Consider the following 13,174-nt stretch of genomic DNA (forward strand, 5'->3'; position numbering starts at 1 on the left):
GCCAAGTCCGTTTCCCCACATATAGTTATTCTAGTCTGAGTCATGCTTACATCTTTTGAGCACCATTAGGGCAAATCCTCTGGATGGAAACTTTATATGATGCTTACCCATTTTCCTGTGAAAAAGGTGATGCAAGAGTCCACTGGCCTTTGCTTTTGTCCATACCAGGTTTCAGGACTGGATGCATGACCATCCTGTGTAGTAGTAGAGGAAGGCGCTGGGCTCAGGAGAGGTTCAGGTACTTGCCCAAGGTGAAGCAGGCAGCCATGTGGCAGAGCTGGGATAAAAACACACTTGGGGCTGACCCCAGAGCTGGGCCTTAACAGTGCTGTACACTGTCTCACTGGGCAACAAGCACAATTTACATGCTGATGTCCAGTCTTCAAACCTAAGAAACTAATTGTCCCCCTTTTCTTTACATATCTCCTTTGTGTGATATGCCAGTTCCCTGGCTCATTTCCTAAGTCAATTTCAAATGCTTTTGACATACAGAGTACTTTAACCTTGAACACAGAGGTGCTAGCATATGGTCACCAAAAATCTCAGTGTGGCTACCAAACTTACCAGTAGCACAAATGATGTGATCACCTAAAGCTATGCAGAGAAAGCATTTGGCAAAATCAGCATCCTTTCTTCATAAAGATACTTTGAAAGATAGGAATAGAAGGACAATTTCTCAATATGATAAAAGGCATATATAAAAATCCTGCAGCCAACATTATACTCAAGGGGAAAGGTTCAAAGTTTTCCCCCTAAGATTGGAATCAAGACAAGGATGCCCACTGCCACCATTGGTATTCATCATTCTACTAGAATTCTAGCTAGAGTAATTATGTGTGAAAAGACTTAAAAGCATCCAAATAGGAAAAGAGGAAGTAAAATTCTCACTATCTGCAGATAACATGATCCTGTATTTAGAAAATTCTGAAACTCTACAACAAATTTCATTTAGCTATTAAATAAATTCAGTAATGTAGGAGAATACAAACTTAACATGCAAAAATCAGTATTGTTTTTGTAAACTACTGTTGAATAATTTGAGGAGAAGATCAGGAGGAAATTTCATTTACAGTAGCAACAAAAACTCAAATATCTGTAACTCAATTTAAACTAAGAACTGCAGGACCTATATGCAGAAAACTATAAAACAATGCTAAAAGAAATCAATCAAGACCTAAACAAATGGAAAGCCATTCCATGTTCATGGATTGGAAGACTAAATATTGTGAAGATGTCAATCAATGCAAAGTGATCTATACATGCAATGCAATGCCAATCAAAATTCCAACAGCCTACTTTACAAAAATAGAAAAGGCAATTACTGAATTCTTTTGGAAGGAAAAGTGCAACTGAATAACCAATAGCATTCTAAAACAGAAGAGCAACATGGGAGGAATTTCACTGCCTGACCTTGAAACATATTACAAAGCTACAGTAGTCAAAACAGCATGGTTATGGTATAAAGATATAAACATCAATCAGTGGAATAGAATTGGGGGCCCAGAAATAAACCCTTACCTCTACAGCCAACTGATTTTCGACAAACCTACCAAGTCTATGTTAATGGAACAAAACAGTTTCTTCAACAAAGGGCCCTGGGAGAACTGGATATCCATAACCAAAAGAATGAAAGAAGACCCCTATCTCACTCCCTGTACAAGATTCAACTCAAAATGGAACAAAGACTTAAATATAAAGGCCAGGACCATAAAACCACTGGAAGAAAATGTAGGAAACCTTCTTAAGACCACGTGGTAAGTGGTGGTTTCTTGGACTTTGTATCCACAGCATGTGGAACAAGAGAAAAAATAGATAAATAGGATCCCTCAAAATTAAACACTTTTCCACCTCAAAGTCTTTGTCAAAAGGATGAAAGGGCAGCCCACTCAATGGCAGAAATATTTGGAAATCACATGTCTAATAAGGGTTTAATATCCATGATATATAAAGAGATGTTACAACTCAACAGTAAAAGGACAAACGACCTGATTTTAAAAATGGGCAAAAGGCTTCAATAGACATTTGTATAAAGAAGGAATACAAATGGCAAAACAACACATGAAAGAAATGTTTATATCCCTAATGATTAGGGAAATGGAAATCAAAGCTACGATGAGATATCATTTTATACCTATCAGAATGGCCACGATTAAAAAGACAGAGAATTACAAGTGTGGGAGAGGATGTGGAGAGGTAGGAACACTCATTCACTGTTGGTGTGGATGTAGAATGGTACAGCCACTGTAGAGAACTGTTCGGCAGTTTCTAAAGAAGTTGAATATCGATTTGCCATGTGACCCTGCAATACCACTGTTGGGTATATACCTAGAAGACGTGAGAGCTGTGACACAAACAGACATCTGCACACTGATGTTCACACTGATGGCATTATTCACGATTGCCAAAAGTTGGAAACAACCCAGGGGCCATCAACCAAAGAATGGATAACCACCTGTGGTGTATTCACAAGATGGAATATTATGGAACTGTTTAAGAAATGAAGTTGTAAAGAGTATGACAACTTGGATGAACCTGGAGGACATTGTGATGAATGAAGCAAGCCAGACACAAAACAACAAATACTATATAATTGCACTAGTGTGAACTAAATATATTGTGTACAATATTGTATGATTCTATTTATATAAAATGTATATATAGGGCAGCAGACTTGGCCCAGTGCTTAGGGCGTCCGTCTACCACATGGGAGGTCCACGGTTCAAACCCTGGGCCTCCTTGACCCGTGTGGAGCTGGCCACACGCAGTGCTGATGCGCGCAAGGAGTGCCCTGCCACACAGGGGTGCCCCTGCGTACGGGAGCCCCACGCGCAAGGAGTGTGCCCCGTAAGGAGAGCCACTCAGAGCGAAAGAAAGTGCAGCCTGTCCAAGAATGGCACCGCACACACAGAAAGCTGACACAACAAGATGACGCAACAAAAAGAAACACAGATTCCCATGCCACTGACAATAACAGAAGTGGACAAAGAAGATGCAGCAAATAGACAAAGAGAACAGACAACCGGGGTGGGGGGAAAGGGGAGATAAATAAATAAATAAATAAATCTTTGTAAAAAATGTAAATATAAATCAATTAAAAAGGTGCAATTAGATTAGTAGTTATGTAGGGCTAGGAAAGCATGCTAAAAGTGTGGAGTTTTATTTTTGGGGTAATGAAATGGTTCTAAAATTTTTTGTGGTGATGAATGCACAATATTGTGATTATACAAAATGCCATATATTATACACTTTGGATATATTGTATGGCATGTGAATACATTTAAATAAAGCTGTTTAATAAGTAATAAATGATTGTGCAAGAATAGCCAGAAATAGCAGCTATGTATAGCAGGGGAAACAGAGAGAGTGAAGGGTGAAGAATTTTCTTTTTTCCTCTTATTATTATTGAAATAATGAAAATGCTGTAATAATGATTGAAGTGATGAATGCACATCTAAGTGATTATACCAGATATCATTAATTGTACACTTTGGATGAATTGCTTGCTTTATTAATATGTACCAATACAATTGATTTGTTTAAAATAAAGAAGCTAAGAACTCAGAGATGCTAGAAAAAGAGTGAAACCACAATGAGCCGTTCATGCAGCAGAAAGGGCTTTTTGAACCAGTTCCTTTGGAGCATTTGGAGTTAGATTTTTAGAGGAGCAGCACTAAGGAATTATTGGGAGTGGTAAAACTGTCCTTTATCTTGATAGTGGGAAGAGTTCACTTGACTATCCACTGTCTAAACTCATAGAACTGTACAACAAAAAGTGAAATTGACTATGTAAATATTAAAAAGTAAATTTTAAAACTTTTATGAATTCAGATGAAATAAAAGGCAACGGACTTCCTCTCTCTTGTTCAGATCATTTGAGGAGAGATTTTTTTTCCTCATGTTTTGTGTCTATGGTTGGTCATCAATTCCAAAGTGATCTAATAGACATTATTAGAACAGTCTATCCCACAAAAAATGAATCCATGTTCTTTCCAAGTGCATGTCATATTCACCAAGATAGACCCTATTTTGGGTCATAAGACATACCTTAACAGATTTAAGAGAAATGGAATCATATGAAATATGTTCTCTGAGCATAATGACATTAAGCTAGAAATCAATCACAGAAAGATATCTGACAATACCAAATGCTGGTGAAGAATATGCAGAACAACTGGAACACTCAGTTATTGCTTGTGGGAATGCAGAATGGTAGAGCCACTTTGGAATTTGTTTGGGTTTTATATATCGTTAGTGTTTTGTTTTTTAATCTACTTTTAATAAATTTCAAGTAAGGGATGTTTACATCTTCAATTACGGTTGTGGATTTGTCTATTTTTTCCCTTTCATTTGCATTAGTTTTCCTTCATGTATTTTGAAATCCTGTTATTAAGTGCCCACATATTTAACAATGTTATTTCTTCCTGATGAACCATCCCTTTTATCATTATATAATGACTCTTTATTTTTCATATTTCTTGTACTGAAGTTTAATTTTCTGATATTAATATAGCCACTCAAGCGTTTTCTTCTCTTTCACTCTTCTTTAGTGTTTGCATGGTATGTTTTATTTTCCATTTTTTCCACAATTTTGTTACATTTATTTATTTATTTAGAGGTACCGGGGGCCAGGGGTTGAATCCAGGACCTCGTATGTGGGAAGCCGGCATTCAACCACTGAGCCACATCAGCTACCCTAAGTTGTTTTTACATTTGTTTTACTTACTTGTTTTTTAGTTCGCACCAGCAACCAAACCCAGGTTCTCCTGTGGGGAAGCAGGAGCTCAACCACTTGAGCCATATCTGCTCCCCCATAGTTTTACCTTTAACTTATTTTTTTATCTTTGCTTTTTAGCAGTTTAATTATTATATGACCATGTGTGGCTTTCCATGAGTTTATTCGTTTTGAGTATCTGCAAATTTATTTTTTACTAAATTTGGGAAAACTTTAGCCCTTATTACTTCAAATATTTTTCTCAACAGTCCTTTCCTCCTTGCCTCCTGCTATTACTGGGACATGACTCTTAACCATCTATTGGCTCTAGAGGCACTCTCATTGTTTTTCCATCTTTTTTTCTTTCTGTTCTTCTAATTTCTATTGCTCTATATTCAATTTCACTGACTCTACTCTGTCATGTCCATTTATGATTGAGTCCATTAGTGGTTTTTTTTTCTAATTTCAGATATTATATTTTCCAGTTGTAAAAATTTCTTTATGAAAAATATGAAAACTTTAGTTTCTGTATGTCTTCTGAGAACTTTTGATTTCCATTTTCCTTATGTGTGTTTACCTTTATTTTATGGAGCACTATTATAATAGCTGCTTTAAAATTGTCTGATAAGTCCAACATCTGAGTCATTTTGCTGTTGACATCTATTGATTGTCCTTTCTCTTGGGAACTGATCACATTTTCCTGCATCCTTAAATGTAGAGTAATTTTAGATCTTAGACGATATGTGTAGAATAGTATATTTTATCAATTCTGGGTCCTGTTAAAATCTTCTGGTGAATGCTGACTTTCGTGCTACTGTAGTTGTGCTACTGTAGCAAGCAATCAACCCTTTTAGGTTCATACTGTAAGTTCTGTCTTACCTTACATGGATAGTGGTTCTAGTATCACTACAGTTTTAAACCTTTGCCATGGTACTTTGTGTGTCTCCCACATGTGCTCGCTGAGGGATGAGCTTGTGGCCTGTACGGTTTTATACACAGAATTAAGGAATTCTCTTCTCTACCTCTATCCTTTCCATGATTTTCTCCTACAGGGTCCCTTTTCTCAGTCCTTCGCTAGAAGATAGGGCAAAGTTGGGAGAGACCCCAAAGGCTCATTTCCCAGTTATCCTGGTCAGAGATGAGGTTTCTAATTGGCATTTTTGTCTCTCATTTTGCTGCCTTGATCTTATATGACATGGGCCTGCTCAAATCAAAGTCATGAGACCAAACAGCAGGGGAAAAAAAAGCAACTCATTCCCTTAGGGGTCAGTTGTGCAAGTTTTGGTCTCCCCTCCTCAATCTACCTGATTTGTTTACATTTCAGAGACCTCATGTGATTATTTAAAAAATGTATCCAGAGTCTTTAGTAGGTAAGCTGTAGTTCATTTACCTCATCCTTATCTGAACTGGAAATCACTTCAAAACTTTAAAAAATGACTTTTAAAATGTACGGTGCTTACCAATTTATTTCACAAATTGTGGGAAATGCATGGATGCATAAAGAAGTATACAAAATCATGATCCTACCACACAGAGATAATCATTCATATTAACATTTAGGTGAATTTTCTTTCAGACATTTTGTTATAAAGAGAAATTTTGTGTTTGTTTTGTTTTATAAGAATTTGGATCATAATGAACAAGTTGTTTGGCAAACTGCTTTTTCACTTAATACATCGTGAGTACTTTCCAAAGTCAGCTAACATTCTCCCAAATTATGATTCTGCAGTATTTTAATATTTCATATTTTATTTTGTCTTTTTGACATATACAGTGAGTTCCTTTTTATTGCTCCTATCAGCAGTGTATGAAGACCCTGTTTCAGCAGCACCTTTCTCAACCATGCTTGTGCCATTTGTAATATTCTTTACAAATTTGACAGGAAAAGAATATAGCATCTCAGTTTTAGACATTTAGAAAATTTTGCACTATGTCATATATGTTGCAATGTTTTTCCACTTTATTTACTTTTTAAAAAAATATACATAAGTTTTTTATGTTTAGATAGTAAAACTATCAGATTTTTTCCTTTGCTGTATTTTCCTTTGGTCTTATTTAGAAAGATCTTTCACTCTCCAAGGTTAGAAAAATATTCATCTTAATTTTCTTTTGGCTCTTTACATTTTTTTTAAACTAATTTGGCCTTTCTCTCCATATCCAGCTATTCTGTTGGCTAATGTGAGGTATGTATTCAACTTTATTTTTTCCAACTAGCAAATAGATGTTTAGTAGGATGTATTAAGCTGTATGGTTTCCCCTTGTTTGAAATGCCTTCTTTATTAAGTTTTGATTACTTTTCCATAGTTGTGAATAGACAATGTATAAACTGTTTGAGTTTTTAATTGTATTATGTCAATTTATCAATACTGTATCATGCCACCCTTTTTAAATTATAGTTTTACTAAGTTTTCCATATTTAGCAAATGAAAACACAAGATGCCCAATTAAATTTAATTTCATAATCTCATGAGATATTTGAAAGAGACTTTCACTAAAAAGTTACTGGATGTTCATCTGAAATTCAAATTTAATTGAATACCTGTATTTTATCTGACCACCCTCTATTCCAAAATCTGGCCATAAAATTTGCCTTAAACCTTCTTTTCATTTGAAAAGTTCTAACTGACTGCCACAGTAAATAATGCCTCAAATAGCAGGGCTCCTGAGGGATCTGGAAACATTCAGACACTATCGGCAGGGCTGACAGTTCAGGAGTTTGGTCCCCTGCAAGTGGGCCCTACTTTGGAATTTATGCTTCCCAGTGTGACAGAGGTGAACTCAGTTGTGATTTCCCTACACATGGATATTCTGCCTTTTCCATTTGAACCTATAGCCAGTACTAGAGTTGATAGGTGTATGGCCTAGAGACTTAAATCTTTGGGTTGTCCATGTGCCAGCTGGGCCCTGAATCTCAACAGTATTGCAACACCTCCTCTCCAGGTCACTGGACTCACCGAGGACAAGTAACAAGAGATGGTGATGGACAACGATCATCCCAAGGAACAGACAGAGTCAGCAACTGCAAGCAAGATAGTTCCATCCATCTGTCTCATGGAATATAAGCCTCCTCTCAGTTTGAGGCTGAGTGGGCATCACCATCCCTGAAACATCAGGATTGTGAAATGAACGATGGACTAGAGTAGACTTACTAATAATGGAAGAACTTTTATCATTCCAGTGGCGGTGACCACTGGAGGTTTTGAGGACAGGGAGAGAGAAAAATAGGTGTAATACAGGGGCATTTTTGGGACTTGAGAAAAGGCCTGAATGACATTGCAATGACAGATACAGGCCATTAATATTTTGTCATAACTTAGAAAATTGTGTGGCAGAGAGTGTAAATTACAGTGTTAACTATAATTCTTGCTTAGTGGCAATACTCCAAAATGTGTTCATCAATTGTAACAAATGTCCACACTATGAAGAATGTTGTTATTGTGGGAAAATGTGAGAGGGGCAGGGAATGGGGCATATGGGAATCTCCTATATTTTTTATGTCACATATATAATCTAAGTATCTTTAAAAAACAAAAAAAAAAAAAACAAAAAAGAAAAAAATATGTTAAAAAATAAAAAGGTAAAATAATACTTGAAGATGTATGTAGAAATAAAATTCTCAAGGAATCCTTATTTTAAAAACCTCTCAAAAACCAGGTAATCTTTACACAGTCTCTGTAGCTCCAAGGTATTCCACTTCTTCCTCAGCTATTGACCTTTGAGATGAGCCACCATTGTGTCAGAATTCTGCCGCAATTTCTTGGAAAGACTTTCCCTTGGTTTCTGGAATTTTAACGAATGAAAAAGGGAAGCGAAACAACAGGTACAAAAATATATAAAGTCCACTGATGTCCTACACAGAAAAGAAACACAGAGTTCCAATTAGCAGCTGTTTGACCCTATCTTTGTTCAGTAAATTTGCACAGTATAAGGCTGCTTACCACAATGTAAGTCAAAGATATGAATATGATGAAATTGCAGGTCCAGTTGCTGAATGCAGCTATTGCTAAAGCAGAGGGGCGTGGTCCTTGAGTGAAAAACTCAGCCACCAGGAACCAGGGGATGGGGCCTGGCCCAAATCCAAAGAAAGCGGTGAAGAAGAAGATGGCCGCCATGCTCAAATAACTCATCCAAGCAAACTGAAACCCAGGGAACATAAAAGAAAGTTGGAACTTGGGTATTTGGGTGGGTTGTCCTTTAGCTAAGTAGCTTCCCACTGAGGTGACACAGCTCTCTTACTGATGTGCTTATGTAAAATCAACTACAGTTATCGTAGACGGAGGATAAATCTTTTGAGCATCATTAGGGCAAATACTCAGTTTGGAGAATTTATATGATGCTTAACCACTTTGCTGTGAAAAAGGTGAGGCAAGAGTCCACTGGCTTTTGCTCTTGCCCATACCAGGTTTCTGGAATGAATGTATGACCATCCTGTGAAATAGGAGAGGAAGGTGCTGGGCTCAGATTAGTTTCAGGTACTTGCCTAAGTGAAGCAGGCAGCCACGTGGCAGAGCTGGGATTAGGACATGCTTGGAGCTAACCCCGGGGCTGTGCTCTAATCATGTTGTACACAGCCTCTCAGGAAACAAGCATGATTTACAGGCTGATGCCCAGTTGAAGCAGACCAGATAGGGAATCGATAGACGGATCTAGAACCTGGCAGACAAACTGCTGCCATTGAACATGTGTCCTCAATACCTCTGAGATGGCTGCTGGAAAAACTTCACGGGAACTCCCATTTGGAATGAGATAATTTCAGGAAGCCAGGAGAAGCCCAGGATATCCTCCAGGGGCCTTATCATTGGCTCTCCTGGGGGGCTGATGGTGGGGTATCAATCAAAACAGCAAACAGCTGGGATTCCTCCCATGCCATTAGCAAAGAGGTGGAAATAATTAATGGTTTAAAAAGTAAGCACAAAGGCCGCACTGGCCCTCTCTTGTCTTTTAACCCCTATTCTGGCCTTCACCCTGGCATAGATCAAAATGCAAGTAAAACCTGGGCATTTATACTCTATAATGGGCAATTTTAGTCTGTAAATTGGCCCTTTTTATCACTCTTCAGCCCCTTCTTCTTTACCTGGGACCCATGATCCATTATTTTCACCCATTTCACTTCCCACCCTACCTTAGTAAATTACTGGCCTAATCAACATGGCATGTTTTCGAAATTCATTTCTTGCAGTTTAGCCAAGGACCTAGACAAAATCCAGCTATACAATCTATAACCCTAAGAACCTAGTTGTCCCCTTTTCTTTATATAGCTCCTTAGTGTGATATGCCAGTCCTCTGGCTTCATTTCATAAGTCAATTTCAAATGCTTTTGACATACAAAGCACTTTAACCTTGAACAAAGAATTGCTATCATATGGTCACCAAAAAGCTCAGTGTGGATACGAAACTTACTCGTGGACAAAATCCCGCTGAAATCAAGACGGCAGACAAAAACATTCCAGTGTCTCCATCATCAAGCTGAGAGAATCTCCCTCTCTTCTCCACAAGGAATACCTAGGGAAGTTAAAAATATATTTCTTAGTTTTATAGGTCACTAAATACTGACTTTAGACTTAAATAGTTCTTTTCTTCCAAAGTACCTGGAAGGAAGCAGTCCTATTATTCCATTTTACAGGTAGTGATCTAGGAGGGTCAGCTCTGCCCAGAGCTGCTCTCAGTAAACTGAGGTAATCGACAAACACCTGTTTAACTGAGTTCCATTGTGTGGATTAGGCCTTTCTAGAGGTAGAATCATAGCTGTACTGCCACTCTAGGATTATCACTTTGGGTCCAAAGTTCAGATGGTATACATTCTGGATCACTCCCAATTGATTTCCTGCATATTTAAATGTGAAGGTTCAGCATAAAATGTCATAAATTCCTCTTCTGATAATTGTCCTGTTATAATTAACTACAGAACCTTGAAACAAGTTAGTTATTAACTACTTCCATCCAATATTCTGACTGCTAATAAAGTCAACACATGACCATTCACCTGACATCATGCTTAATTTAATCCTTTTACCATAATCCTCAGGTCTGTGCTTTTCTGGTGTGGCTAAATGTATCTGGTGCTAGATGTGAAGTAATTCATTTAAAAAGATAGCCTTTGGCAAAGGGTTAAAGTCTTTTTTATCCTATTTCAGCAGCTATGTCATTGATTTCTTTGGGTCTGTTGACCTTTCCATTAATGGTTAAGATTTACGATGAGCTCAGATAGAGTTTGCTGATAGACCTTTGTCTACTCAAGGCTGGTGACTCACAAAAAGACTACCTGTGACTATTTCTCACCTTGCTGAGTAAATTGACTAGGCACATCAGTCTTTTGGTGTGTCGATAGCAATGATACCCTTGTATATTGAGCTTTGGCTCTGAAAATATCTGGGAAACATTTGTTTTCACCTTCGGAGAAAGCCCCTTTCATCTCAGAGGTACATTCGTACTTCAGATAGCATGAGAAAGAAGTGGGAAATAGAAACTATATATTAAAATTTCTCTGAAAATTGTAACTTTCAGTGTTGACTCGCCACCAAGAAAACAGAAGCATTTTCAGGATCAAGGGCTTTTACTATGTGTTTCTTCAGTTTCTGAAAAAGTTTCTCCTTCATTGGGAAGATTTAAATTTTTCTAAATATAAACTCTAAAACTGCACACCTTGAAAACTGTATTGGGCTCTCTTTTTGAAGTAGACTAGATGAGCACTATAGAGTGGGTGTGAGATTTGTTGCTTGTCAGTGGTTAGAAGTGTTTGCCCAACTATAACCCTAATTTTTGTTGTGTTTCACCTACATCCTGGGTAACAAGCTAGAGTTTCCTGGTAACTGCTTCTCCTCCAGGTCCATGTTGCATTCAGTTTTCTCCATATTTCTTTCCATGTTTTCTCTCTGCTATTACAGAATCTCTTCTACAGACCCATTAAATGGAAGTTCATATGGAATGGAGACCATAATTCAGAATGGAGTTAGGAAAGTCTCTCTATTTTCCTGCACATTCATTTAGTTTGTTCCTTCCAATTAGTGAAATAAACATTATCAGCATTTATTTCTATTGGCATATATTCATTTGTAAGGATACACAGAATTACTTAACATTAGTTAACTCTGGAGAAGGGAACTGAGTGACTGATGGACTGTCCTTGTTGTAAGTTTTGAACATTAAAGCAACTTTTCAAAAACAAATAATTACCTGGACTGCCAGGTCACATGGTAATTCTCTTTGACTTTCTGAGGAACCACCGAACTGTTTCCCACTGTGCCTATACCATTTTACATTGCTATGAATATGTATGAGGGTTTCTAATTGTCTGCATCCTCAACATTTGTTTTTTTTTTCATTTTTTTAAAGTAGCCATCCTAGTTGGTATGAATTGCTATCACACTGTAGTTTTAATTTGCATTTCTTTAATGGCTAATGATCTTGAACATGGTTTCATACACTTATTGGCCATTTGAACATCTTTGGAGAAATGTCTAGGCAAACCTCTGACCCTTTTAAAATTAGGTAGTTTGTCTTTTTGTTGCTGAGTTGTTATAGGCTCTCTTTATATATTCTGGATATTAAACTCTTATGAGATATATGGTTCCAAAATATTTTCTCCCATTCTGTAGGTTGTTTACTTTCTTGATAATGTCCTTGATGCTGAAAAGTGCTTAAGTTTGAAGAAGTCCATTTTATCTAAATATTTTTGTTCCTTATGCTTTTTGTATAAAATTGAAATGTCTGTTGCCCACTATAAGGTCCTGAAGACTTTTTCCCTATGTTTTCTTATGTTAGTTTTATAGTATTTGCACTTACATTTAAGTTGTTGATTCCTTTAATAATCAGTTTTTGTACATGTTGAGTGGTATGGGTCCACATTCATTTATTTGTCTGTGGATTTCCAGTTGTCCTAACACTATTTATTGAACAGACTATTCTTTTGCCCATTGAATTGACTTGGCACCCTTGTTGACAGTCAAGTGGCCATAGATGTATGGATTTCTCTCTGGAGTCTCACTTGTATTCCATCAGTCTAAATATCTATTTTAAGAGAGAACCATACTGTTTTACTTACTGTAGCTTTTCATTAAGTTTTGAAAACAGGAAATCCTCCAACTTTGTTTTACTTTTCCAAGATTCTTTTTGTTATTCAGGGCCCTTTGCAATTTCGTATGATTTTGCGGGCTAGTTTTTCCATTTCTGCAAAAAAAGGCTGCTGGAATTTTGATAGGGATTGCACTGAATTTGTAGATCTTTTTAGGTAGTATTGACATCTTAACAATAGTATACCTTCCAATCCGTGATCATGGGATAACTTTCCATTATTTAGATCTTCTTTCACTTCTTTCAACAATGTTTTATAGTTGTCAGTGTACAAGTCAGTTACCTCTTTGGTTAAATTTATTCCTAGATATTTGATTATATTATATGCTATTGTAATTGAATTTTTAAAATTTCCTTTTCAGATTGTTCATTATTAGTGTTTAGAAGTTTAAC

General features: G+C 36.9%; 1 protein-coding gene across 1 annotated transcript in view; it reads right to left on the bottom strand.

Annotated features, from left to right (window-relative positions):
* Positions 1-3,025: 3,025 nt before the first annotated feature.
* Positions 3,026-13,174, bottom strand: part of LOC101447085 (solute carrier family 2, facilitated glucose transporter member 2-like) — a 43,300-nt gene continuing 33,151 nt past the window's right edge. The window contains exons 9-11 of the mRNA XM_058295272.1: positions 10,112-10,213; positions 8,650-8,847; positions 3,026-8,561 (exon numbers count right to left, since the gene is read on the bottom strand). Of these exons, the coding sequence (XP_058151255.1) occupies positions 8,448-8,561; positions 8,650-8,847; positions 10,112-10,213 (414 nt within the window). The 3' untranslated portion in view covers positions 3,026-8,447. The remainder of the gene's footprint in view (positions 8,562-8,649; positions 8,848-10,111; positions 10,214-13,174) is intronic.

This window comes from Dasypus novemcinctus, chromosome 4, assembly GCF_030445035.2.
Source record: "Dasypus novemcinctus isolate mDasNov1 chromosome 4, mDasNov1.1.hap2, whole genome shotgun sequence".
Lineage (NCBI taxonomy): Eukaryota > Metazoa > Chordata > Mammalia > Cingulata > Dasypodidae > Dasypus > Dasypus novemcinctus.